At 32.8% G+C, this 25,552-nt stretch overlaps 3 protein-coding genes across 6 annotated transcripts in view; all 3 read right to left on the reverse strand.

The window, feature by feature from the left end:
- Positions 1-950: 950 nt before the first annotated feature.
- Positions 951-11,652, reverse strand: LOC111718442 (zinc metalloproteinase nas-15). 3 transcript variants are annotated; one of them, XM_023494038.1, is made up of 12 exons: positions 10,893-11,652; positions 10,752-10,787; positions 10,183-10,274; positions 9,615-10,073; positions 9,117-9,249; positions 8,693-8,828; positions 7,103-7,224; positions 5,917-5,999; positions 4,919-5,018; positions 4,621-4,814; positions 1,682-1,848; positions 951-1,341 (listed from the first exon to the last, which is right to left on the reverse strand). In XM_023494038.1, the coding sequence occupies exons 1-11, from the start codon at positions 10,919-10,921 to the stop codon at positions 1,697-1,699; spliced, it is 1,536 nt and encodes a 511-aa protein (XP_023349806.1). In that variant the 5' UTR covers positions 10,922-11,652; the 3' UTR covers positions 951-1,341; positions 1,682-1,696. The 3 variants fall into 3 exon arrangements, with proteins under 3 accessions (XP_023349806.1, XP_023349805.1, XP_023349804.1); XM_023494037.1 differs by having other exon boundaries at positions 1,678-1,848; XM_023494036.1 differs by having other exon boundaries at positions 951-1,848.
- Positions 11,653-14,754: 3,102 nt separating this feature from the next.
- LOC111718437 (calexcitin-2) lies at positions 14,755-19,645 on the reverse strand. 2 transcript variants are annotated; one of them, XM_023494027.1, is made up of 10 exons: positions 19,482-19,645; positions 18,816-18,914; positions 18,372-18,448; positions 18,057-18,140; positions 17,784-17,843; positions 17,103-17,168; positions 16,458-16,525; positions 16,283-16,335; positions 15,785-15,913; positions 14,755-15,027 (listed from the first exon to the last, which is right to left on the reverse strand). In XM_023494027.1, the coding sequence occupies exons 1-10, from the start codon at positions 19,605-19,607 to the stop codon at positions 14,830-14,832; spliced, it is 960 nt and encodes a 319-aa protein (XP_023349795.1). In that variant the 5' UTR covers positions 19,608-19,645; the 3' UTR covers positions 14,755-14,829. The 2 variants fall into 2 exon arrangements, with proteins under 2 accessions (XP_023349795.1, XP_023349796.1); XM_023494028.1 differs by lacking the exon at positions 14,755-15,027 and adding an exon at positions 15,034-15,537.
- A 2,275-nt stretch (positions 19,646-21,920) lies between these two features.
- Positions 21,921-25,552, reverse strand: part of LOC111718436 (uncharacterized) — a 4,693-nt gene continuing 1,061 nt past the window's right edge. Inside the window, exons 2-5 of the mRNA XM_023494025.1 lie at positions 24,746-24,799; positions 23,085-23,135; positions 22,564-22,597; positions 21,921-22,493 (exon numbers count right to left, since the gene is read on the reverse strand). Of these exons, the coding sequence (XP_023349793.1) occupies positions 22,075-22,493; positions 22,564-22,597; positions 23,085-23,135; positions 24,746-24,799 (558 nt within the window). The 3' untranslated portion in view covers positions 21,921-22,074. The remainder of the gene's footprint in view (positions 22,494-22,563; positions 22,598-23,084; positions 23,136-24,745; positions 24,800-25,552) is intronic.

Below are 25,552 nucleotides of genomic sequence, written 5' to 3' on the forward strand. Positions count from 1 at the left end.
AAAAAAAAACATATATTAGGAAATTACTGCTGGTTATGTTCAAAATTGATAGAACTGGGGGGGGGGGGGTCCAAAAATTGTTTACTTTGACGGACCCAAAGCATGCACATTATCATTGTTATTGAAATTGTTACAATTTTTTGTTTCCCCCCCGTTCTATCAATTTTGTACATAACCAGGGGTAATTTCCTAATATACAGTCCAATTACCTTGCATGTATCTCTCCTTCAAACAAAACTAGCAAAAAAAGGCATATTATCAGGTAGATTAACATAGATTTAAAACTTTATTTTTTTCTTGATACCGGTTTTTTTAGGGGGTACACATCAACCTTTAGGGCGGTGCACAAAAAAAATTTTCGGCGCGAGTGCACCACCCTAGGCTAAAAAGTAGGAGTGAAATTGCAAAATATAAAAAAGCTCTTCGTTCATTTATATCTTTGCTATTGCTGGCCAAACGGCTGAATCAAATCATGATACCCTTGGGAATGACATAAGCTAAATAAATTATTTAAGCTTTGTTTTAATTCGATTTTTAAAATTCCACGGGCAACGCCTGGCACTTCAGCTAGTTAGTAATAAAAAGAAAGATTACAAAACGGCGGTGCAATGAATAAAGTGAATTAAATCTAAATAAAAAAAACTGGCCTTTTACTACCTCCAAACTCAAGCCTTCGTGGCACTGGCTTGGCATTTAAAAATAGTTGTTTTATTTCGCTATCCCTGATAGCGCCCATCCGAGGATGAATGTGCATTCTAAATAGATTTTTCATTCGGACTTCTGTCATGGTGGCTCTGGTCCACGAATACAATCTTAGTGCACTGAATGAAAAGCAAACTAATGTTCTTCGCTCTTGAGTTCAAGATTTGAAAAGTGTGAAAGCTCTGAGTTCTAGGGGGGGGTACTGCCCCCATGCGCCCCCCCCCTTGTATACGCCCTTGCCTGCAAAATATAATCGTTACTTTATTGAATACACTGGCACATATTTACAAAAACATGTCAGATTTTTTTTTAACTATACGTACATTGAATAATTCTACAGGTTTAAAAATACTTTTAAGATACTTAGTGACAATGATACTTTTTGATTTTTGTAATACATGTAAGCTAAATATTTTTCAAAGCACTTCCATTGTACATTGCTTTTAAGATTAGGTAAGTATTTTTTGATAAGTTGATAAACTTTTTTAATAAATCAGGAATGCAGCAACGCAAGGGGGACTGAACCTTTTTAAGTAACAAACCTGCAAAAGTTTATAAAGGATAAAATTTTAATTTTCGATTTGAGATGTGTAATTTAAAAAAAAATAATGGTTCCCAATTAATATGGTTTGCTTGAAACTATTGAAAGGAATTTAAGCGTAATTTCAAGTAACCTTCAAGGCATATATGGCAATGCCTGATTCACAACGGTACCCTTAAAAGCTTTGCTTGATCAAAATGAATTAGATATTAATGGTAATCATTTTGAAAACTACTTCTTTTCAATCGTGGTTTCTATACAAATTTTACTCGTTCATTTCTACTACAGGAAAACATATTATCAGAGTTAATCACTTTCAAACCTAGAAAAATGACAATATCTTCCACATTATGGACCATATAAAGGTTTCAAGAGAACCGTAGTATATCCCGGGCATTGTCATCTTTGCCATTTAGGCTATCCCTTGAAATTACCTTCCGGTCCCTTTAATGATTAGGTACATAGAAAAGACCAGGAGCAGGTTGTACAGGCTCCTTGACACTGAGCAGAGAAAAAACAAAATGATCCACAGTAGGAGGAACATTCATTCTGTACTGCAGGAATATATTTATAGGCACAGTAAGATCCTTCTCCACAATCAGAATCTAAAACATGTTAGAACGGAATTTAATATTTGCCACAAACTCTGCTTTTATAATCCCTATATCTTTGTAACCCAATGTCGTAGACCTTAAATATTTCAAACTATAAACTCTGTTAGTTCAAATAATCTGAGATCAAAAAATTAAAGGTGGCAAAGATATTGGAATTATAAAATTTGAGTTTGTGGCAAAGACTCAATTCATTTGGCAGATAGCAGTTTGTGGCAAAGACTAAATTCATTTGGCAGATGGCAGTCAAGGGATTAGGGATTAGAAATGGCGCTACGACATCTGCTCTATTTCCATTTGCTCTATGGTCATTTGCTCTAGTTCCATTTGTTCTATTAACCATTTGCTCTATAGCTCATAGATCACGACGTTTGCTCTATATGTCATCTGCTCTATACGTCAACATTTGCTCTATGAGTAAACACGTCATTTGCTCTATAAACATATTTATATAAATATCTAATCATATTAAAACTATATTTCTACAATTTTACATTTTACAATTCTTCCTACAGTTTCATTATTCCACCAACTTCCTGGAGATAGTTTTGTTTGTCTGCTATTTGTGCATATTGTGAGACCAAGCTAAATATTAACATTTCCTTGTTCTTTGAGTATTGTTTCCTAGCAGAACCAGGAGCAAGTTTCAAGAACCAGTCTCGCTGTCATGATGGACTTTGAAGAACTGATGAAAACTGCAATTTGCAAATTTTCCAAAAAAAATTCCCGCATTTCATAGTCAAGTTACGCTCAGGAATTCCAATAAAAGCTATTTTATAGTGTATTTTTAAGTTATAGAGCAAATGACGTGTTTAGTCATAGAGCAGATTGAATATAGAGCAAATGACGTATAGAACAAATGACGTATAGAGCAAATGACTTGATAGAGCAAATGGAACTAGAGCAAATGACCATAGAGCAAATGGAAATAGAGCAAATGTCGTAGCGCCATTAGAAATTAAGGAATAGGGATTAGGAAATAGGGAATAGGAATGTTGGCTTAGGGAATAGAGATTATGGAATATATGGGACGTTTTTATACTTTCGAGAATCAGTCTAATTAGCTAGAAAGGTATTGAATATTGTACAATTACATCTTTTGATTAAAAGAAAATGTTCATTTTAAATTTTATTTTTAAATTTTGGTCCAAAAAATGAGCAGAGGTTAGGACGAGGGGGGAGTCCAGAATTCCTCAACGAGTAATCACTGCCACCCAAATGTGTTTTGCGACAAGCGCGCTCCTCAATTGGTAATCAGCCAAAATAAGCGTAACATTAAATCGGTTATTTCTTTGAAATATTGACCTCTATTAATGGCCCTATGGTGTACAATATTGTTAAAGCTTTCCTTATTGCTCCTTAGTTTCGAAAATAAATCCATAAATTTGCCACACTAGAAATTTGCGCTAGAAATATATTACGTTTTTTTAGTTTCAAGTTTCGCTTTAAGAATGTTTGCGGCATTTTCCTCTGAATGTTATGTTGTAAACTCCTTATATAGAGAGGAAACTTTAACCCATTATTAGTGGACTAAACACTTCATTTTCAGTAGGGGTGGGATGAGACTAATTTTTCGAAATTTTATGTTCTTTCTATGCATATAATTAGTTTTGTTGTAGACGTTGAACTCAAGTAGGCGAATACAAAAATCTAAACACTGTAAAGGTTTTTTGAAAATATCTTTTAAATGGAGATGGATATTACTTTGCGTGGGATGAGATAATTTTTAGTAAACAGGCAGCCCGACCTTTTAGTATCTTAACGCCAATCATGAAATGCAGTCATTAAATTGGCGAATTGGATCTAAGATTCGGCTATAATGAATTGTGCCTTAATTCTCAGTTTTTGTTGACCAAACAAATCTGAAAATAATTTGAAAATTTAGTTTAAATTTTACGGTGATTACCAATTGAGGAGCGCGCTTGCCGCAAAACACATTTGGGTGGCGGTGATTACTCGTTGTGGAACCCTTGACTCCCCCCCTCGTGGAACCCATAAAACGACATTTATATTTTTATATCAAATAGTTTCAATTAAATTAAATGGGCATTTGCAGGTGCACTGCACAATTGCTGTGTTTCAAGGTCAAATTGGCCTATCAAAATAACATTCACAATTTAGTCTAACAGTTGTCGTTCTATTCCACAGTTTTAGGGGTCTACTGTGCTTTATTTCTGGAGAAGCTTTTTTATTTGTTATATCTTTCTTCTTTTTATAGTTTCTACAGGTAGCTGTTTTTTAAACACTGAATGTTTGCATGATTATTTCATTAGCACTATATCCAATATATGCAAACGTCTAGATTGGAATTTTTATTGTTCTTGTTTGGAAATTTGAGGTTATAGCTATACTAGGGTTTCCATTTTTCTGGAAAAAAATTTCCATTTTGGAAATGGAATGATCCGGAAATTTGTTGCGTAAACCGGAATTCCGGGATAATTCTGGTATAAATGGAAACCGGAAAATTTCCGGTTTACGTCACGTAAACCGGAAAAATTTCCGTTTTACAGAATGGAAACCGTAAAATTTCCAGTTTCAATTTCGTAAACCGGAAAAATTTCCGGTTTACGGAATGGAAACCGTAAAAGAACCTTTTCCATAATGGAAATGGAAAAAATTTCCGGATCATTTCCGTACGTAAACCGTAACCCGGAATTCCGGTGGAAACCCTAAGCTATACTTGCTAGGATATCTCCAGAATTTCAATGCTTTCAGAAATGACATTTTTTATTACTTAATTCTCAATATTTAAGATTTATTTTTTACCGGAAACACATTTAGAGCAGACTCCTCCACTGCAATGGTTTAAACAGTCTCTTTCTGCTAAACATATAGAACCATCAGGTAATTTAGTTCTGCATTCTGACACCAGGGGTGCACAGTACTCGTTTATGCCGCACTCCTCGTCCGTTGAACACGTGCTTTTGTAATCAGCATATGGTTCACATCTATACATCTTCCTGAAAAGAGAGAAAAAACATCAACAATTGGATTTACTAGTTAAACAATAAACTACAACATTATTTAAAATCATCAATAAATTATTTTTATGCAAAAATCCTACCTGATCTTTCTTTTATCTATTTCGCTTAGATCTTCTTTCCAGCCCAGATTGCTGGCGTTGAAGTTACTATTTTTCGGCTCAAGCGACTTCAAATTCTTATCTTAAAAAAGATATTATTAAAAAATTTAATATAAATCTGAAAATTAAATGCTGGAAAGTTTTTTTTGTGTAGTCAATCAGGGCTGGGCACAAACCAAGTTTTTTCTAGTCGTTTCGTTAACTGTTAGTTCCAACCATTAAAAAATAAAAATTTCAGTTGGCCATTAGAAATTTATTTAACTGTTAAAAATTGTTAACTGCCATGCCGTTATCGGTATATTACAGTATTAACAGCGTACAATTTTTTTCAACTGTTTATAAACACAGAAAACGACATTTAAAGACATCAAAAAGCATAAATTATTTTTAATTTTCTAAAAAAATTCACGCAATTTTTTTCAGAAAATAACAAAATTTACTGTTTTTAGCTGTTTAGTTAACGTTTTTAATCGTATTTTTTTTTTTCAAAAAACGACTATTCCATTTCATTAACGGTTTTTGCCGTTCATTAACGGACTCCTCCGTTAATTTTCGAAAACCTCCTTTTCGTTAACGGAACTTTGCCTAGCCCTAGAATCAATCCCCCTGCAAGCTGCCATACGTTTTAACCATTTCAACACAATGTTAGGCATAAAAATAATCTAAAAATTAGGAAATGAATTGCAAAAAAAGTAATTTATGCTCTAATGTCTTCCTCCTTTGAAATTAGAAATTTTTTATATTTTTTTTCGTAACAGTAACAATGATATTTTTAAACGTGATTTCCGATAAAATTGCATTGATAAACTGATAAACATCAGCAGATGTTTTAATACTGCTTTTATTATCTAACGTACAGGTGATAGAATTAATGGTCAAGCCAGGTTAAACTGAAACAATTTAACAATTTTGTAAATTGAGATGCAATTTTGCTTGTTTTAAGAGATTTATCATTGTAAGTTTAGAGAGATATTTTTTACCTGTATAATCTTTAACAAAAGCTCTAGAACTGTAGTGCATAATAGATGTATAATCATACTCTTCTCCGTACCCTGTTGTCCATCTAGAGATTACAAATTTACAATTATCATTTTGTGCGCATTTTTGTAGAAGAAAACCAGTTTTATTTATGACGCCCAAAAGTAGGATTAAAGAATGAAAGGTTAAGAGGGCGAAAGTTGGAGATATAATTTGCAGAATTTAAGTGTTTAAATATTGTAGATATATCTATATAAAAATTTGGGTTGTCTGTCTGTTTGTTTGTCTGTTTGTATCCAATAAACGTCAAAACGGCTGAACCGATCGGGCCCAAATTTTTTGTGGGACATCTAGGGACCCCAGGGAAGGTTTATGAATGATTTAAATTTAAAATATTTGTCTCCATCAAAATTCGATCTGCATTAAATTTTTTAAAATTTTTAAAATCCACGAAATTTTTTGTGAAAATCCGCGAATTGTTTTTGTTTTGTTTTACGATGTACACAAAGAGAACATGTTGACAATTAATTTAGAAGATGGGCGCGAAGCGCCCTCTAAGGCTAGTTGTATACAAACATACTGCATTTTATTTTTACAGATGAAGTTACATGCTTCACGTACTTACAAGTTAAGTGGTTAAATAATAATCAAGGGGAAAGGGGAATTTTTTGTTATTCTCTTCCTCTTCGACTTAAAACACGGTCTTAAAGTCCATCTTAGACTGTTGTTGATCATATATGAAATGGAATTTGTAAACTGATGTCAATAATACAAATTGAAACAAGTCATTTTTTTCTTTTCCGGGGGGAGGAAATATTCCCAAGAGCATAAAAATATTATGAAAAATCAACTTTACAAATGCATCGAATTGAATTCGACATTTATAGATTGTAATATCTGAATAATTAATTTAAAGGAATTGAGTCTTTGCCACAAACTCGGATTTTCCCATCCCAGTATCTTGTTAACCGGAGGGCAAAAACCTTTGATATTTCAAACTTAGGTTTTTTTATCTAGAAGAATTCATAGTTTGAAATATCTAAGGTCTACGACATTGGGTTGAAAAGACATAGAGATTAGAAAATCAGAGTTTGTTGCAACGACTCAATTCCTTTAATTAATTTTTTTACGATCTGAATGGATTAATGCAACTCCGGTCACCCTCTCTCGGATAATAAAAAAGTAAACCTGTAAGTATCAAACTGTGAATAATATTCAGGTCTAATATTCTCCCACATTATGTTGATATACATGTCCCTGTCCGATCTACTGTGCTCGTGGTAGAACCCAAGGGAGTGCATCATTTCGTGCTGAAGAATATTAATATATTAATATTATTATTTTAGATTAACTTTAATCACCAAATTATCAAATTTCATAAGTGAGGATTTTCTTGATTAAAATAAAATATTATTTAAAGGGAGTGTTCGCGAAAAATGAAAGGGGGTATAAGCTTAATGCGATAAAAAAGCGCTTTTGATCGCTACTAATCTTATATTCTATCTGTTGCGTCTATAAGGAGAAAATTGTTAAAAACGACTAATACCGAAGAACGTAGTGTCCATACAAATTCAGAAAGATGCAACATACGAATTAGACCGTAAAAAAATCTATTTAATTTCAAATAAATCATTCAGATATTACAACCTATAGTCATCGATTATCTTTCGCCCCATTTGTATATAGTTGATTTTTAATAATATGTTTTAATTGTTATGATCTGAGAGTTACTTATAAAAACATTTATTCCTGTTTAGAGGATTTTTGGTAATGAAGACGAAATTTTCATATTTTCCAGGAATGTTCGAAAACAAGTTGTAAGCTAAATATTATTTTAAAAAATAAAATCAAAACATATTATGAAAAATCAACTATATACAAATGTGGCGAAAGATATTCAATGACTAAAGGATATCTGAATGATTTGTTTGAAATTAAATAGATTTTTTTACGGTCTAAGTCGTATGTTGCATCTTTCTGAATTTGTATGGACACTACGTTCTTCGGTATTAGTCGTTTTTAACAATTTTCTCCTTATAGACACAACAGATAGAAGTAAGATTAGTAGCGATCAAAAGCGCTTTTTTATCGCATTAAGCCTATACACCCTTTCATTTTTCGCGAACACACCCTTTAAGACCTCACTTATGCGAAAAGATGTAATCTAAAACTCCTATTTCATAAGCTGTTTCATTTCGTTGATGAAATAAATATATCACTTTCCACCACATAAACCTAGACTCAATGAAACGTTGAACCAAGTTTTAAGACTGGGTCGACTTGAAAGTGTCGCAATGCCTTGACCTTTTATTTTAACTACTGAGGTAAAAAAGGTTTGTAGCGCAGCCCATACCTGTACACTTTTTTGGCTTTAGTTTTTAAGAATTGTGATTGACACATCTCATGGTTTATTCTGCGACAGCATAAAAATGCCAAAATGTGTGAAAAGAGTGACAAAAATATTAATCAGTAAATTGCAATTTGGGTTTTATTTTCAAAATTTTGGGAAACGGAAAGCTTATAGAAAAACCAGAAATATGAATATTTTCTAATCCCTATTTTATTTTAACCTGATGGTGTGAACCTTTGAAATTTCAATCTTAGAATATTTGATCTAACAGAATTTAATAGTTTGAAAGATCTATGGTCAACCACATCGGAGTGCAAAGATTTTGGGATTAGAAAATAAGAGTTTGTGGGGAAAAAACTCAATTCCTTTCTCAAAACTCATACTTTTAAAATGAGACACAACTCTATTTTTAGAGAAAAAAAACTTACTTTAACATGTCCAGGAAGATGAGAGCATTTACCAAGTAGGATGGATTGGGAGACAGGGAAAGGAAAAAAAGCTACTCCAACCCTGCTGGAACAACTTCCTTTGTTCTCAAACAAAACAAATGTTGTCTCATCCGTCCTGTAATAAAAAAATTCATGAAATTGTTTGTTTTTAATGATGCTTTTCGAGTAAATGATTTTGCTTTTAAGAAAAGGAAATGATTACTCGGCTCAAACTTAAATTTTCTGATCCTTTTATATTTTCTGATTCTGTAAACCATTGGATATTTCACACTTTTACAATTTGATCAAAGAATTAAAAGTTTTAAATATAAAAGGTCTGTGAAATCAGGTTGCAAAGATATATGAATTAGATTTTTTAAATTGATTATCGATAATTTTGCCTTTTAAAACATTCTTTGATTACTTTGGAATCCACTTTATACAATCTTTGAATTCTTCATTGTAGAACAAGACAGCATCCTCGATCGTCTTCTTCTGAGTAGCGTTAAAATCTCCGGCAATCTCGTATGGAACCTGTCCGTTCGTCCACAGAAACCCTGAACACACATTCAAATTGAAATGTTCACATTGGTCACAATAAAAGATATTACTGAAGATAATGAAATTAAAAACACCATTACCAGCGTGCTCTTCTTCTTCGAATAGTTGTGCGAAAAATTAAAGTTTAAAATAGTCAATAAAAGTTTTTATTCATTTTTAAAGATGAATATAGAAGTGTAAACTAGGGTAGGGGGGCTGAAATAGTTAGCCCCAAGGGGGTATTGAGACCTAAATTGGGACTAAGCCCAGTTGAAAAGTTAAAAAGGTTACCCACTCTCTGGAAAAATTATGCCCCTTTTGATGAGATCGATCAGACCACATAAAATGGGTTTATGAATTTTTGATTATTTTTTTCACTAACCTGAGTTTGCTAAACCGTTTCTCAGTAGGTTCAAATCAGGAGAAGTATCACATTGTATCTCTTCCCTCTCATCCTCTATTTCATCCTCATCCTGCTTGTTCTCATCATCATCATTATCAACATCAAACAATCCATTATCGTCGATGAATTCATCAACATGAGGTTCAGTTAATTCAGTTGTAGATGTTCCCGTGGAAGAAAACATTTCTTGAGATGCAACATTAGTTTTCTCAGAGTCCGGATCAGAACTTGGATCAATTGAATCATCCAGCTTCTCTGAGTCCTGATTAGGACTAGGATCAACCGGCGGGTCGTCCAGCTTCTCTGAGTCCTGATTAGGACTAGGATTAACCGACGGGTCATCCAGCTTCTCTAAGTCCTGATTAGGACTAGGATCAACCGGCGGGTCATCCAGCTTCTCCAGCTTTTTCAAAGTATTTTCTTGATTAACTTCTTCATCTAAAAGATTGTTTTATCCATATCTGAGGATTTTGAAAAGAATAGTTTCAAATAAAAATTCTAGAGTTTTTAAATCAGTTTTGTTCTGCTCCTAGTGTATTATACTAACCTAAATATTTCGTGTCTTTGTTTTCATATTCCATAATTCTGTAGATCATTGTAACAACACTAGTCGGGGTAATGTTTACTCGTAGCCTGTTCCTTAAACAAACAGTTTAATCAATTAGATTTACTTAGAAATTCCTGCCTTCATTCCTTATCCATCCTGTATTTATTCCTCATCCAACCTGTATTCATTCCTCATCCAACCTGTATTCATTCCTCATCCAAACTGTATTCATTCCTCATCAAATGTGTATTCATTCCTTATCCAACCGGTATTCATTCCTTATCCAACCTGTATTAATTCCTCATCCAACCTGTATTTATTCCTCATCCAACCTGTCAGGTTGGATAACCTGTATTCATTCCTGTTCAATTCTGTATTTAAAACTCCTCTATCTTGAAAAATATACATTAAGTATCAAATTATCTGCGCAATGTTATCTAATTCCTTCACTTTTCCTCTCGATTAACCTTGGTTTAATACATCAAATACAAACTTGAACATTCGTGAGCTAATAAATATTTTTCTATATTTACCACTAAAACCATTTAAAATTTAAAGAGTATACTTACTCGAGGGGCACCATCAGTATAGGACTGTGTAACAAACTGATTCAGAAATCATGCATCAAAAAAACATTATAGATGTAAGAATTCGATTTTTAAATTCATGCTTTTTTTAAATTTTAGAGTTAAATTTTGTATGATTTGTTCCTGATTATTAGGTTCAGAATAAGATTCATTTTTGCTCATGACACCGTTTTTCTCTTTTTCATTCAAACACTTTTTTAGAAATTAATTTTGGAAATGTTTCTTTTGTTAAGGATTTTCTTCATTTTACATAATTTATACTTCAACTTCGTAGAGTCTCTGATCAAGTTTCTGATTTTATAGTTCTTTTGAACATGTTTTCATTATTTTCTCGTTGTATCACATAATCTTTAGTTTAATATTTTCACTGTACTGTTTACATAAATTTCCATTATTAGTCCTGAGAATCAAGTTTTGTACTCGGACGTATTGTAATCTCACGTGTAGGTTAGTATAGTGTGACCAGGTGACTAAACTATTTACCCTGAGCCCGGAAGCCGGCGTTGAGATCTCTGGTGATTTTAACGCACGTCAATATTTTCTCTTCGGTCTTTACTTGCCTCTAACCAACATATCGTTATATACTTGTGTTTTTCAAGGATAGTTTTACGATTCTTGCTCCATATGATATTGTTTCAGTGTAAATGAAGGGCAAGTTTACGTATTTTAACAGGTGTAGCCTCACGAAAATGGTGCTCGTTTTATTGAAGATTTATGTATTAATCTTTTAATGATTAAAAAAAATACGGTTTTTTACAATTTTATGAAAAAAAAAGCCGATTGAACGATACATTATAAATTTTTATAATGATTTATCTTTGGTATATACTTCATAGACCATCTGGACGTTTTCAATATAATTAACAAGGGTTTGAACATTTTTAATGATTTTACCGGTTTAGGACCATATCTGCTTCATTTTACTAATATGTTAAGTTAAACATAGATGCTGATATCGTCTTTATTATACGGGGCATTAATTCGTAAACTTTATTTTGATATTTTAAAACAATAAACTCAACATCCCCCCCCCCCCGTTAAATAAGAAAATATAGATATACTAGGCTTTTAGGGCGCTTCGCGCCCATCTTCTATTTAAATGTTCTTTTTATTTACATTTCAAAACAAAGAAGAAACATTTTTTGCGGGTTTAAAAAAGAAATTCGCGGATTTTCAAGAATTTAATTTTTTTTTACAAAATTAAAACCCTTTAAAAAACATTTAACAGCGTACAATTTTTTTCAACTGTTTATAAACACAGAAAACGACATTTAAAAGAGCAAATGACTTGATAGAGCAAATGGAACTAGAGCAAATGACCATAGAGCAAATGGAAATAGAGCAAATGTCGTAGCGCCATTAGAAATTAAGAGGATTTTCAAGAATTTAATTTTTTTTTACAAAATTAAAAACCTTTAAAACACATTTATTTTTTTATTTTATCATTCATCAACCTTCCCTGTGGTCACGTGATGTCCCACAAAAAATTTGGGCCCGATCGGTTCAGCTGTTTTGACGTTTGTTGGATACAAACAAACAAACAGACAAACAGACAAACACCCAGACAAGCTAAATTTAACTATAGAATAGCCTATACCATTCTCTTATTGGTTAACGATCTGAAATATTAATCACATGAGAACTCCAATATCAGGATTAAAAGGTATTTGAATTTTACTTATCAAAGGTCCTGAACTTCTTAATTTAAAAGTTTGCAATCAGGCTATCAAGCATGATTTGAATTTTTACCAACAACATTTTTATGTTATTCAAAAAAAGTCAACTCTAGTTCATACTTTCGGAGTAAACTGCTTTTTAAAAATTATTAATTAGTATTAGTGAATTTAAATTCAAGCCTGTTCCTCGTTCTTCTTCATATCAGAATAAAATATCAATTAAAATATCGAATACTGCAAGAATAGTATTTATAAAGATTTATCTCGGTCGTTCCACTTCTCACTTTGAAAGGAATTGAGTCTTTGCCACAAACTCTGATTTTCTAATCTCTATATCTTTTCAACCCAATGTCGTAGACCTTAGATATTTCAAACTATGAATTCTTCTAGATCGAAAAACCTAAGTTTGAAATATCAAAGACTTTTGCCCTCAGGTTAAACAAGATATAGGGATGGGAAAATCCGAGTTTTATGGCAAAGACTCAATTCCTTTGTGAAAAATCCCTTTTTTCTTTACATGAAATTCCAACTTTCTCTAAAAATAGACAAACCTAGAATTTTATGCTTTATTTATATTGATACGGTAAATGTACAGAAACGTTTCAAATTTCGGTTTCAGTAAAAGTGAACCCGGAGAGGGTTTCAAGGTTCGGTTTAAGTGAAAACTGGGTCCTCGGAAAAGGTTTTAAGGTTCGGTTTCAGTGAATTTGGTCCCGGAGAAATACTTCAAGGTTCAATTTCAATGAAAGTGGTTCCCGGAGAAAGGCTTCAGTTTCAGCTTAAGTGAAAGTGGTCCCCAGAGAAAGTTCGGTTCCAGTGAAAGGAGTCCCCGAGAAAGGTTTCAGGTTTGGTTTCAGTGAATGTGGTCCCAGAGAAAGATTTCAGGTTCAGTTTCAGTGAATTTGGTCGCCGGAGAAAGGTATCCAGTTCTGTTTCATTAAAAATGGTCCCGGAGAAAGGTTTCAGGTTCGGTTTTAGTTAAAGCGGTCCCGGAGGAAGGTTTCAGGTTTGGCTATAGTAAAAGTGGTCCCAGAGAAAGGTTTCAAGTCTGGTTTTAGTTAAAGTGACCCCTGAGAAAGGTTTCAAGGTTCGGTTTCAGTAAAAAGTGGTCCCGGAGAAAGGTTTAAGGTTCGGTTTTAGTGAAAGTTGTTCCCGGAGAAAGATTTAAGGTTCGGTTTCAGTGAAAGTTGTTCCCGGAGAAAACGATCTATGAATACTCAACATAATTATAACATACATGATACAACTAAAGTAAAATAATACGCTTCAGCAATTACAATATTATCTTGGATATGTGTGCAAAGGAGGAGGGGTGTGTGTGTGCGCCGAACCTCCACCCCCCCCCCCCAAATGTTGAATAAAATCTTGAATGTTCGATTAAACTCTTGAACCTCATGACCGATTTGCATCGAATTTGGAACTCGTTAGAACAACGGGTATTTACTGTATAGTAAAATTTATTCTCACTAAATGAAAAAATCATAACTCCTGAAACCCTTGCTGACATTAGGCGTTAGTCTTAACTTATACTAAATGCACACAATGTTTCGTTCTTAAAGGGACTAGAAGCGTAATTTCAAGTGACCCTCCATGGAAAGATGCTCGATTCAAAAAAGTTTCCTTAAAAGCTTTGTCTGATCAAGTAGGAATTAGGTATCCATGTTTAAAAATTGGAAAACAGATTATTTTTAATTGTGGACTACAAAAGTGACTTGCGCATTTTTACTGCAGGAAAACGTATAGGAAGTTATCAGAAATAAACATTTTTCATTTGAAACAATAACAAAGCATCTTTCCCAGCTTTGAGGAATTTAGTAGACAATGTGAAATGAAAAATTGAAAAAAATCGTGGATTGGGAGAGAGTAAACAGTAAATTCTATATGCTTATTACATTGGCAATGTCTTTAAACAGATTTATTTTGGCAAACTTTCAGAAAAGTCTTTGGAAAAAAATTGCGAAAATAGATTCAAAATCTTGGGAAATTAAATGAATTTTTCAATTCATTAAATGATGATTTTCAATTAATTTAAAATTATTTTCAAATTTAATTGAAAGGAATTGAGTCTATGCCATAAACTTAAATTTTCTAATCCATACATCCTTAAAACCAGATGTCAGAGACATATCATATGTTTACACTTTCAGGTTGCAAAGATATGGGGATTAGAAAATTTGGTGTGGTGGTCTAATTTATGTCTTTCCTTTGAAACAATTTTTATATTAAAATGTAAATAAAAAACTCACTTCAGAATATCCTGACATTTTTAATTTATTTTATTAGGAACAAAATTAATTAGAAAAATAATATTCATTTTGTTGTATTTATTCACAAAAATAAGACAAATAGAAATAAATCCATGTTTATTATGAATATGTCAAATACTAGAAACTAGAGAATTGTAAACAGTTTAGTTTTATACTCTTCTTGATTCTTCGAAATATCTTTTTAAATTTGTTTGTTTTCTCCTTCTCCTTCTCTTTATGTTTAACCATCTCAGCCTCGTTATTCATGAGATCGTCCTCCTTGTGGGCACTGTACTCCTCTAGGAGGTCATCCTCATCCTCTTCCTCAGCCTCGACCTATACAATTATAAGGAATGTCCCAATAAATCAATGTTTGGTTTTTAAAACACAAATCAGTTTTTTTTGCCAAAGCAATGTGAAATCATGGAAAAATCTGTAAATGTTTAGCTCAATTATTAAGTGCTAAAACTGCTAATACTAAAAAAAGGCTATATCACTTAATTTTTTCTGGGTTATTTTGTAGATCTAGGCAAAAAGCAAAAATGTGGAACGTTGGCTTAAGCAAGCCACTGAACTTAAGCAAATCAAGTCACCAGACTTCATGGGAGTTTGCACGATTAAAAAATAATTTTAACTGAAAAGCTAAAAGTTCATGAAAAATATTCTACTTTACTAAAAATTACAAATAATGATAAAAAACTGGGAATATGAGAGTTTTGGTTTTTAGATTTTATGTTCGTTATTTAAAGGTTCATCCTGTATTAAAGGTTCCTCCTGTATTAAAGGTTCCTCCTGTATTAAAGGTTCCTCCTGTATTAAAGGTTCCTCCTGTATTAAAGGTTCCTCCTGTAATATCATTGAGGAGATCTGCAGAAAACATGGTGATCATAAGCTTCAAAGCAATTAATCACTCGTTTCAAAGTCTAATTTTCCAATCATGTCTTTTCAACCTGATGGTGTAAACATATGATATTTCAAGGCTTGATTTAACAGAATTCATAGTTTGAAATGTAGTAGGTGTATGACATCGGGTTCGAAAGATGTAGGGGTTATAAATTGAGAGTTTGAAACGAGTAATCATTATCTTTCCGACCTGGATGTTGTCAAACTTGAACTCAAGGACTCCGTTCACAAAGTTGCCGAGGTCGGATGGATTGTCGGAGAGGTAGTACTCCTCGAACAAGTTCACGAACCTTTCAAAGCTCAAAGGTTCCAGAGAATTCTACAATAGCATTAATAAACTCTTTTTCATTTGTTTACCATGAATTTATTTTGTTAACGGGACTATCGACCTAATTTCAAGTGACAAACCATTTACAATGATGGAGATATCCTTGTTTTTTTTAACCTGAAATTTGATATTTTTCCATTTTGGATTTTATACAAAAGTGGTTTGCGGTTAAACGAAGGAAAATTTTATAGGAATTTATCCTATTTCCAGATAAAAATACATCTTTACCATAGTCTCTCAGATAAAGGTTTGCCATTGTGAATCGTACATGTAACACTTTAATTTGAGGTTCACTTGAAATCATCGCCAACAGTCCCTTAAAGTTTTTCAAGTTTTTTCAAGAATTGATATTTATTTTGCCTGTGTAAAGATTAGAAAGGCTTGTCTTGCATCCCTCTCTCTGATTCCGAACTCTGATATATAAATCCTGTTTGATACAATCCAGGGGACATTAGTTCTAAAACGAGTGTTTGAAATGGTCCAATTGAGGTTTGGAACTAACGTTTCCTGCAATAATAATTTCTTTTATAATCACCTGAGAGGACGTATTCATATTCTTCCGTATCTATTCTTCCATCCCCAGTACGATCCAACAAGTCAAACCTTTTAAACAATAATATGTTTATTTTTTAACTTACTCATGAGTTAAAGTTGTAATTCAGCGCATTTTGTCTCAAATACATTTTTGTGTAAAACCGAAAATGTTTGGTTTCAAAACCCTGTATTGTTAAAAAACACTGGGAGCTATAAAGAGCGCAAATATATTTTACATAATTGAATATCAATTAAATATTTCAGGATTGGTGTTCAACTTACTTTATGAATATTTAAATATTAGTGTTAAATAGTTTCCTACATGAAAACTATTTATATATTTGTAAATAATAATATAAATTTGAATTAAATGAATTGTAATCTCCAGTGATCTCCCAGTTTGAGAGGCAGATGCCCGATCAAAAATTTAAACGATATCGTCATTTTTCGGATAATTTTCCATAAATTGAATATTAAGTAAAAGTGCACAAGTTGCAATAGAAAACAATGAAAACATCTCCTTCATTAAAGATCAGACAAAGCTTTAAAGAGTAAATGGAGGTCCAATTAAAATTACATCTACACTCTAAAGTCCAATTTAATGATGGTAAATCTTTAAATATTTATTAATTTCTTTATTTTCGACCTGAAAACTAAATATTCATGTAACCATGAGGGTAGAATAGTGTCCAGATCATCTACTAGGTTTGGCCTGGTTAAATAACATTTTTATTAGTTAAAAATTGTAGAATTATTATAAAACATTTAGTTGGACTTCTGAAGTTGATAGAGTTAGCCCGGTTTTAAACATTCAGAATTGTTTAGGCTTTACGGAGTTTCTACAAAAATCTGAGCAGTTTATAATGTGTTCAACGTTGTTCAGTTTTCTAAAAGTTAAACTTAAACTTGCAAAAAACTATGAAAAATCTTGCCCCTGGCAAAAGAAATAAGCCATAACGAACGGTTGGCTTTCCTTCGTTCAGGCGTAATACTTTGTAAATTTTTGTGAACTGTGCTCACGGGTGCAACTCTAGGGCTTTGATTTCTAATTTTTGTTTTTAATAATACAGTGACTATAATCTGTTATTCATTATGAAAATCAAGTAAATTCAGAAAATCTTTCTTCTGGGTATATTTTCAACTGGCAGAAGAAATCCTTTGTGTTTATTTATCAAAACTGATCAAGGACAGTTGAATTTATCAAACACCCTGTGAGCATTGTCTGTTCATTAGCTGTATATATTGCTGCATCTTTAAATAATTAAAGAAAACAAATGTTTTTGTTGTTTCTTGCCGTTTATGTGTTATTTTCCTGATTTATTCTTACCCTTTCTTCATCAGATTTATTGGATCGTCTCCCAACTTTTCTCCTGTCATCTTCAGAAGTCTAGACGATAAAAGATACAGAGAAACTCAGAAAACTGTGGAATAGGCACTCAACTTATATTAAGTGAAGTCTGTGCACACTGTTGTAGTGTACAATGTACACTGTACAATCACTGTACACTTCTCAATTGCTGTGTGTCATGGTCCTTGGTCAATCTTTAATCAGTCTAACAGTCGTCTTCCTATTCCACATATTCAACTTCATTCTTTTTACCTGAAGTCTGGATTTTTATCTGTGTAGAACTTTTGCAGAAAGTTTTCTGTTCCTCTTTCTTTGTAACACAACTCCTTCTTATATCTGAATATTAAGTCGTTTACCAATGACTATTCTAGACACGGCTGAACCAAATCAACCAGATTTTATTATGAACCTTTTTTGCTTTTTATGTTTTTTTTTAGACCGATGCATCAACTTAAACATCCATATTATTATTCATATCGTAGTTATGTCATATAATTTTAACTTTTTGAGTTTTGAACTTCAGCGTTCAAACTGCCTTACCAAGAGAAAGTATAGGATGGTTCCTACCTTTCCCAAAGCTGAAGCCATTCCACAATCGTTATCCTGCCATCGTTATCCATGTCTCCTATCTCCAGGAGACTAATCTAAATTCATCTATATATATATATATATAGTTTGCTTGTCTGTGGGTCTGTTTTTTATCTGTAACCGATAAACGGAATTGAGTTTTTACCACAAACTCAAAGTTTTTAAGAATATTTGACGCAGGGAAGGGTTATGGGACATCATAATTGGAGAAAAAAAATCTTGGAAAATAGCTGGTATTTTTTTTCGAAAATGCCCAAATTCGAAAAGAAAAATCCACCAAAATGTGAAAATGATTATAAATGGCTGACTTACAGAGCAATAATTAAAAGTTAAATTTATTTACAAGAAAGGAAGCTCCCTAATTGCCTAGTTTTTTAATATTAATCAATGAATGAATCATGATTCATGTATGTTTAAACCTACCCAGATATCTGAGAAGAGTTTCTCCGTCCTTCTATATTTCTCCGAGTCTATTTTCCATCCAGACATGAAGCAAACCTTGTCTTTAGCCCACTGGAAATCCTTGAAAGAGCAAATCAACAAATAATGGTGTCTACTGATTTTTGAAGAGAGTTTTTAAATGTTGAAAACCGATTATTTTCGATATTGGTCTCTCTACAAAAGTTGACTTGCCCCTTTCTACTGCAAGAAAATACAAAGAAATAATTAGAGTTAAAAATTTTTAAACCTAGAAAATCGACCATATTTTATAACACATTATTGATGAGATATCTGTTTCAAGGGTATCGTTATGAATCGGGGATTGTCATCTTTGCATGGAGAGTCATTTCAAATTACGCTTAAAGTCCCTTCAATATAGGCAAATCCTGATTAATTTTCTCATCATAATGTGATTATTTTAGTTCATAAAACTCGGTCGAAAAGATTACAGTCGGGACAAAAAAAGATAAAGATAACTATTTTATTCAAGAATTTATCCAGGGGGCTTAGTTTTTTTCTTTCTTTCTAGGGGGTGGGGGCTAAACATCTTTTAGGCCCCAAAATACCTGGAAAAATTTCACTGATCTAGGGGGGGGGGGGTTCTGAGCCCCCGTAGCTCCATGAGCATATCAAAGATTTTTTCCTAACCTTGTATGAGAGGTATCCATCTTTGTTCAGATCAAAGAATGTGTTGAAGTCAAATGTTAGTTTTGCAATCTGGAATCCTGAGAGAGCGTCTTTATTCTTCTGCATCCGAACATTCACGTTCCCCATTTTAATCTTAATTGGGAAGTTTTTATAGCTCTTTCAGTGCTTTCAAACATGTTCATCTAACTTGTTATTAAAGCTACAGTTTTCTTTAACATGACACATCTATAATTATAATATACAAATATTTAATGGTGGTTTATAATAAATTCGAAAGTTTAACGGCAAAACGAGATATATATTTTTTTTAAATAATAAACAAAAATGAACCTCTTGATTTCTAAAAACTATAGGCACTTATTATTCACCTTAAAGTCTAATATTCTAATCCTTTTATCTTTGCAACCTGATGGCCTCTGATATTTTCAGTTTAAAATAAAAGTTTGAAATATCAAACAACAGGTTGCAAAAGTCAGAGTTTGAGGTAATTAATCAGAGCTAAGAACTTTGTGGGGTGTAATCTTAATCTTGATCGCTTTGTCTAAATATCACATGTGGGCCGGTTTAAATCAATGCTTTATCCCAAGATTATTCACAACTCAAAATTTCTGACTTCAGTTCCTTTATTGCTGTGCCAGTGTTTTACACTTAGATCTCATTTGTTCTATTTTAAAATATATTTAGAGGTAGACTATACAAAGACACTTGTATCACTGTTCATCCCTCATCTATAAAAATGATACAATATCAGATTAAATCAATAAATTGTGCAATCCTACCTGTGGAGTAACATGTAACACAATGTAAACATAACTCCTACATACAAAGAAAAAAGGCGCAACCTGAGTTTTGTTTAGGGGCGGGGGGATTGGAAGAACGATAAGATTCAAAAGATTTGGGTTAGAAAAAAAATAAGGGATATATTTTTCCTCAAGCCTATTTCTTTTCATCCTTCCTGGGTTATACCTCCTTTATTGTTGACCTCCATCCTCTAGAGTTATACTTCCCTTATTGTTGACCTCCATCCTATAGAGTTATAATTCCTCTGTTGTTGACCTCCATCCTCTAGGCTTATACTTCCTTTTTTATTCACCTCCCATCCTGTAGGGTTATACTTCCTTTATTGATGACCTCCATCCTCTAGAGTTATACTTCCTTTATTGTTGACCTATAGGGTTATACTTCCTTTATTGTTGACCTCCATCCTCTAGGGTTATACTTCCTTTATTTTTGACCTCCATCTACTAGGGTTATAATTCCTTTATTGTTGACCTCCAGTCCTCTAGATTTATACTTCCTTTATTGTTGACCTCCCATCCTCTAGGGTTATACTTCCTTTTTTGTTGACCTCCAATCCTCTAGGGCTATGCTTCCTTTATTATTGACCTTCAATCCTCTAGGGTTATACTTCATTTATTGTTGACCTCCCATCCTCTAGGGTTATACTTCCTTTATTGTTGACCTCCCATCCTCTATGGGTTATACTTCCTTTATTGTTGAACTCCCATCCTCTAGGGTTATACTTTCTTTATTGTTGACCTCCAATCCTCTAGGGTTATACTTCCTTTATTTTTGATCTCCAATCCTCTAGGGTTATACTTCCTTTATTGTTGACCTCCATCCTCTAAAGTTATACTTCCTTTATTGTTGACCTCCATTCTCTAGGGTTATACTTCCTTTATTTTTGACCTCCATCTACTAGGGTTATAATTCCTTTATTGTTGACCTCCAATCCTCTAGGGTTATACTTCCTTAATTGTTGACCTCCCATCCTCTAGGGTTATACCCTTTATTGTTGACCTCCCATCCTCTAGGGTTATATTTCCTTTATTTTTGATCTCCAATCCTCTAGGGTTATACTTTCTTTATTTTTGACCTCCCATCCTTTAGGGTTATACTTCCTTCATTGTTGACCTCCCATCCTCTAGGGTTATACTTCCTTTATTGTTGACCTCCATCCTCTAAAGTTATACTTCCTTTATTGTTGACCTCCATCCTCTAGGGTTATACTTCCTTTATTTTTGGCCTCCATCTACTAGGGTTATAATTCCTTTATTGTTGACCTCCCATCCTCTAGGGTTATACTTCCTTTATTTTTGATCTCCAATCCTCTAGGGTTATACTTCCTTTATTGTTGACCTCCATCCTCTAGAGTTATACTTTCTTTATTGTTGACCTCAATCCTCTAGGGTTATACTTTCTTTATTTTTGACCTCCCATTCTCTAGGGTTATATATCCTTTATTGTTGACCTCCATACTCTAGGATTATACTTCCTTGAGTGTAAACCTCCTCAGTAATGACCACCATCTTTAAGGATAAAAATGTCTTTAGTGTTAATCTCCATCCTAGCTCTTGGATCAGCGAGAACTAAATATTTGAGTTAATTCAATTTACGAAATAAATTAAGATTTTGCCATGCTTATACGAAAAAACAATGTCCATAGAGTGTATTTATTTTTTGCTAAAATATTGTCAAATATGTATATTGTATATTGTATATCACACATCAGAATCTTCAGCAATTATTTTAATGGCTTTTAACTATTTAAGAAAAAATTTAATTTTTTAAGGATAAAATTTCTTAGACAGATTTAAATCAAAGAAAGATTAATTCTCTCCATTTCTAAATTCTCTCTGCTCGAATTCACAGTGAGGGAAGGTTCTGAACTATCAGTTATTTTGTTTAAACCCTTCTCCCACAATCGTCTCAAGAAACCCGGTTTCTCCAGGGTTGAGGTTTTGTTCAAGTAATCTGGTTTCTCCAGGATTTGCGTATGGTTCAGATATTCTGGTTTCTCCAGAGTTTGAGTATGGTTCAGGTATTCTGGTTTCTCCAGGGTTTGAGTATGGTTCAGGTATTCAGGTTTCTCCAGGGTTTGAATATGGTTCAGGTATTCTGATTTCTCCTGGGTTTGAGTATGGTTCAGGAATTCTGGTTTCTCCAGTATTGAAGTTTTTCTCAGGTTTCCTTGTTTCTCCAGGGTTTGAGTTTGGCTCCGGTTTCTCCTGTCTAAAATTCAATTTGAATCTTGATTTCTTTCTTTAAATATGTATTTTGCAAATCCTATATAGAGTTTAACCTGAGATTTTCTTCTTATATTTGTCGTCAAAGTTCTAAAAATTATACCGTTAAAGCAAGTTTAAAATTTCTTTTCATTGAAAAAGATGATTTAGAAATGTATTTAAATCCATATTTTATTCCTTGTCTTAAAACTAGAATTTATGATTTGAAAGCAAGAAACAAACTACTAGGTAACATGGAGGCAAGAAACAAACTGCTAGGTAACATGGATGCATGAAACAAACTGCCAGGTAACATGGATGCATGAAACAAACTACTAGGTAACATGGATGCAAGAAACAAACTGCCAGGTAACATGGATGCATGAAACAAACTACCAGGTAACATGGAGGCATGAAAAAACGTATTATTTAATACTTTTTGAACAACAAGTAAGACCTGCCATCAATATACTTTTCTTACAATTATTATCATTTTGGAAATGTTAAAAGATATCGTTGTGAATTGTTTATGGTACTCTGACATTGAGAGGTCACTTTAAAATTACGCTGAAAATTCCTTTAAGTCGAAATATCTTACTTTTATTTCTGCCTCTGTTACCAGGATTGATTTGTAAACCTGGACACCAACCTGAAATCAGGATTCATCATTCTAAATACTTATTTTTACAACTTATTATTTTTTATTTTATAATTTTATAATTTGAATACAGTTAATACAGAAAAATTCTAATTTTAGTATTTGTCTTGTCCACATTTCTTCCTTTATTTCTTTTTCTTCTGTTGGTTTTCCAATAATTTTGAAAAATTTTTTTTTGTCGAAGCCAGTATTTTTTAGACACGCATTAAGGTTGATTGTATGTTTAGTTTCTTCTAATTTGGCTAACTCAGTTACCAGATTTATTGCGGTAACCAGGAATGTCTGACGTTGCACAGGTTTCGGCAATAGCGACTTTGAGTTTAATGTCTAAATCCTGGTTACGCCTAGTGATCTTAAGAATGGAGCCCACAGCATTTGTCCGCTAAGAAATCAATTCCAAATGCTATTTGTAACAAATAGAGGAGTTGGAAGTTTGGAGTAGGTCAGGAGGGAGGGTATCTAGGGACTCCCATAGAAGATCCTTACTTTCTCCCGGGTTATATACTCTTTCCGAGTTTTGTTCTGTGTAGGGTGTAGGCTGAAATTTGGATTTTATCGCTACTAATTTTACTTTCATCTGTTGCGTATGTAAGGAGGAAATGGTTAAAAACGACAAATACTGATTCACGGAGTTGCATTATTTTTAATGGGACAGACCGGTTATGTAAGGTAGTTAAACTGAGTATGCAGTGTTGTAGACAAATTCATTTGAGACATATAAAAATGTTTCAATGATGAATAATTACTGAGTTTGAGTGTATGGTCGACGTTCTAAATCATGAATTTGGGTTGGTACGTTTTCAGAATCGGGTTTTTTAAATTATTAAATAACGACGATGAAAAACTAATTATTTGGTTAGGAACATATTTTTCTAAAGAAATTTGTCAATAAATCTATGCTAAAATCAATTATTTCGTTTTCATCATTAAATTTAATTACTTATTTTCTATGAATTCATTGACAGCTATTTCTAAAAAATCTTCAATGTCGTCTTTTCAATAAAAATTCCAGAAAATCTGCAGAAAATCCATGTGAATAATGAGTTATTATAGAAACTAATAATTGAATAATATTAATCATTTTCGCTGATCAGATTAATTTTTAATCTCAACCTGTTCCTAAACGAATAATTAGTTTACTGAAAATTTTGTTTACTTTTTTTGTCGCCGTTATTTAATAATTAAAAAACAATTCTGAAAACGTATTCACCCAGAAGTACGATTTTGAACGTTGACTTTGCGCTCAAACTCAGGATTTATAGATCTTTAAAAAGTTTTATGTGTCTCAAATGAATTCTAAAGAATTTGACCACAACAATGCATACTCAGTTTAAGTACCTTACATAGCCGGTCTGTCCATTTAATATTTCGCGAAAACTCCCTTTAATTGTTGTTGCTAGCATTTTTCGCACAGCAGATTTTCTATTTTGATTGTATCGGGGTCAGTCTTGACGAGCGAAAATCCACTACTGTAGCCAATTCAGGTCCCACACCCATTTAACTTTTATTGGAACAAAGAAACAAATGATCAAACTCGACAAATTTATTTTCATATAGAATTCCAAGTTCTAAGTAAATATTTAAGATCTGATTTGTATTACCTCTGACTTAGGTTTTGTTCTAGTTCCGTTAGCATTAGGAAGTCGATTATGTCTCTAAATACATCTTTATTAATATTTCATTGATCATGTTTAAACTAAAACAAGCTGCAAGGCTTCCATAACAAGGAAAATTCACCTCCTAGGTTTATCTGAGAGTAAAAGTTATTTCAAAACTTTAGGAATTAATCCTCTGCCACAAAATCTAATTTTCTAATCTCTAGCTATATCTTTGCAATCTGATGGTATAAACCTGTGATATTTCTGATTTAGATTATTTAAGCTACCAAAATTCATAGTTAAAAATATTTATCAGGTTTGCGACGTTGATAATGATAAAAATACGCTATTTAATAAATAATTTGAAGCAATTATAATATTTTACACCATGCCATCTTTTGAAGACAAACTTAAATATTTGGTCTGTTATTAAAATTAAAACAACTCGATTGAAATAATAAATAAATTGTTGGTTCTTTTTATGGACAAAGGATCAGAAGTCAGAACTGTTGTGTTTGTAAATCTCGGAATCAAAAATTGCCCGAGTAGAATCTTAGAGTCGGGAACCTAGTCTTAGGCGCCGGGCCGACCTCCTCCGACCCTCTGTTTTTGGAAAAAAATATCAAATTTCACCAAATATATGGAATATGAGCAAAAACCATTAAAATATTTGAGCATTCCTCTCCCCATCCCTTTCTTCAAGCACCCCTCCATATGTCCCAACCCCAGTTTCTGCTGTTTCCCCCCAAGTCTGATAGAGGTCGTTGTTCAAGACTCTCTTCAGTTTTATTATGTATCATATTTCTTCAA

Source organism: Eurytemora carolleeae, unplaced genomic scaffold, assembly GCF_000591075.1.
Source record: "Eurytemora carolleeae unplaced genomic scaffold, Eaff_2.0 scaffold176, whole genome shotgun sequence".
NCBI lineage: Eukaryota > Metazoa > Arthropoda > Copepoda > Calanoida > Temoridae > Eurytemora > Eurytemora carolleeae.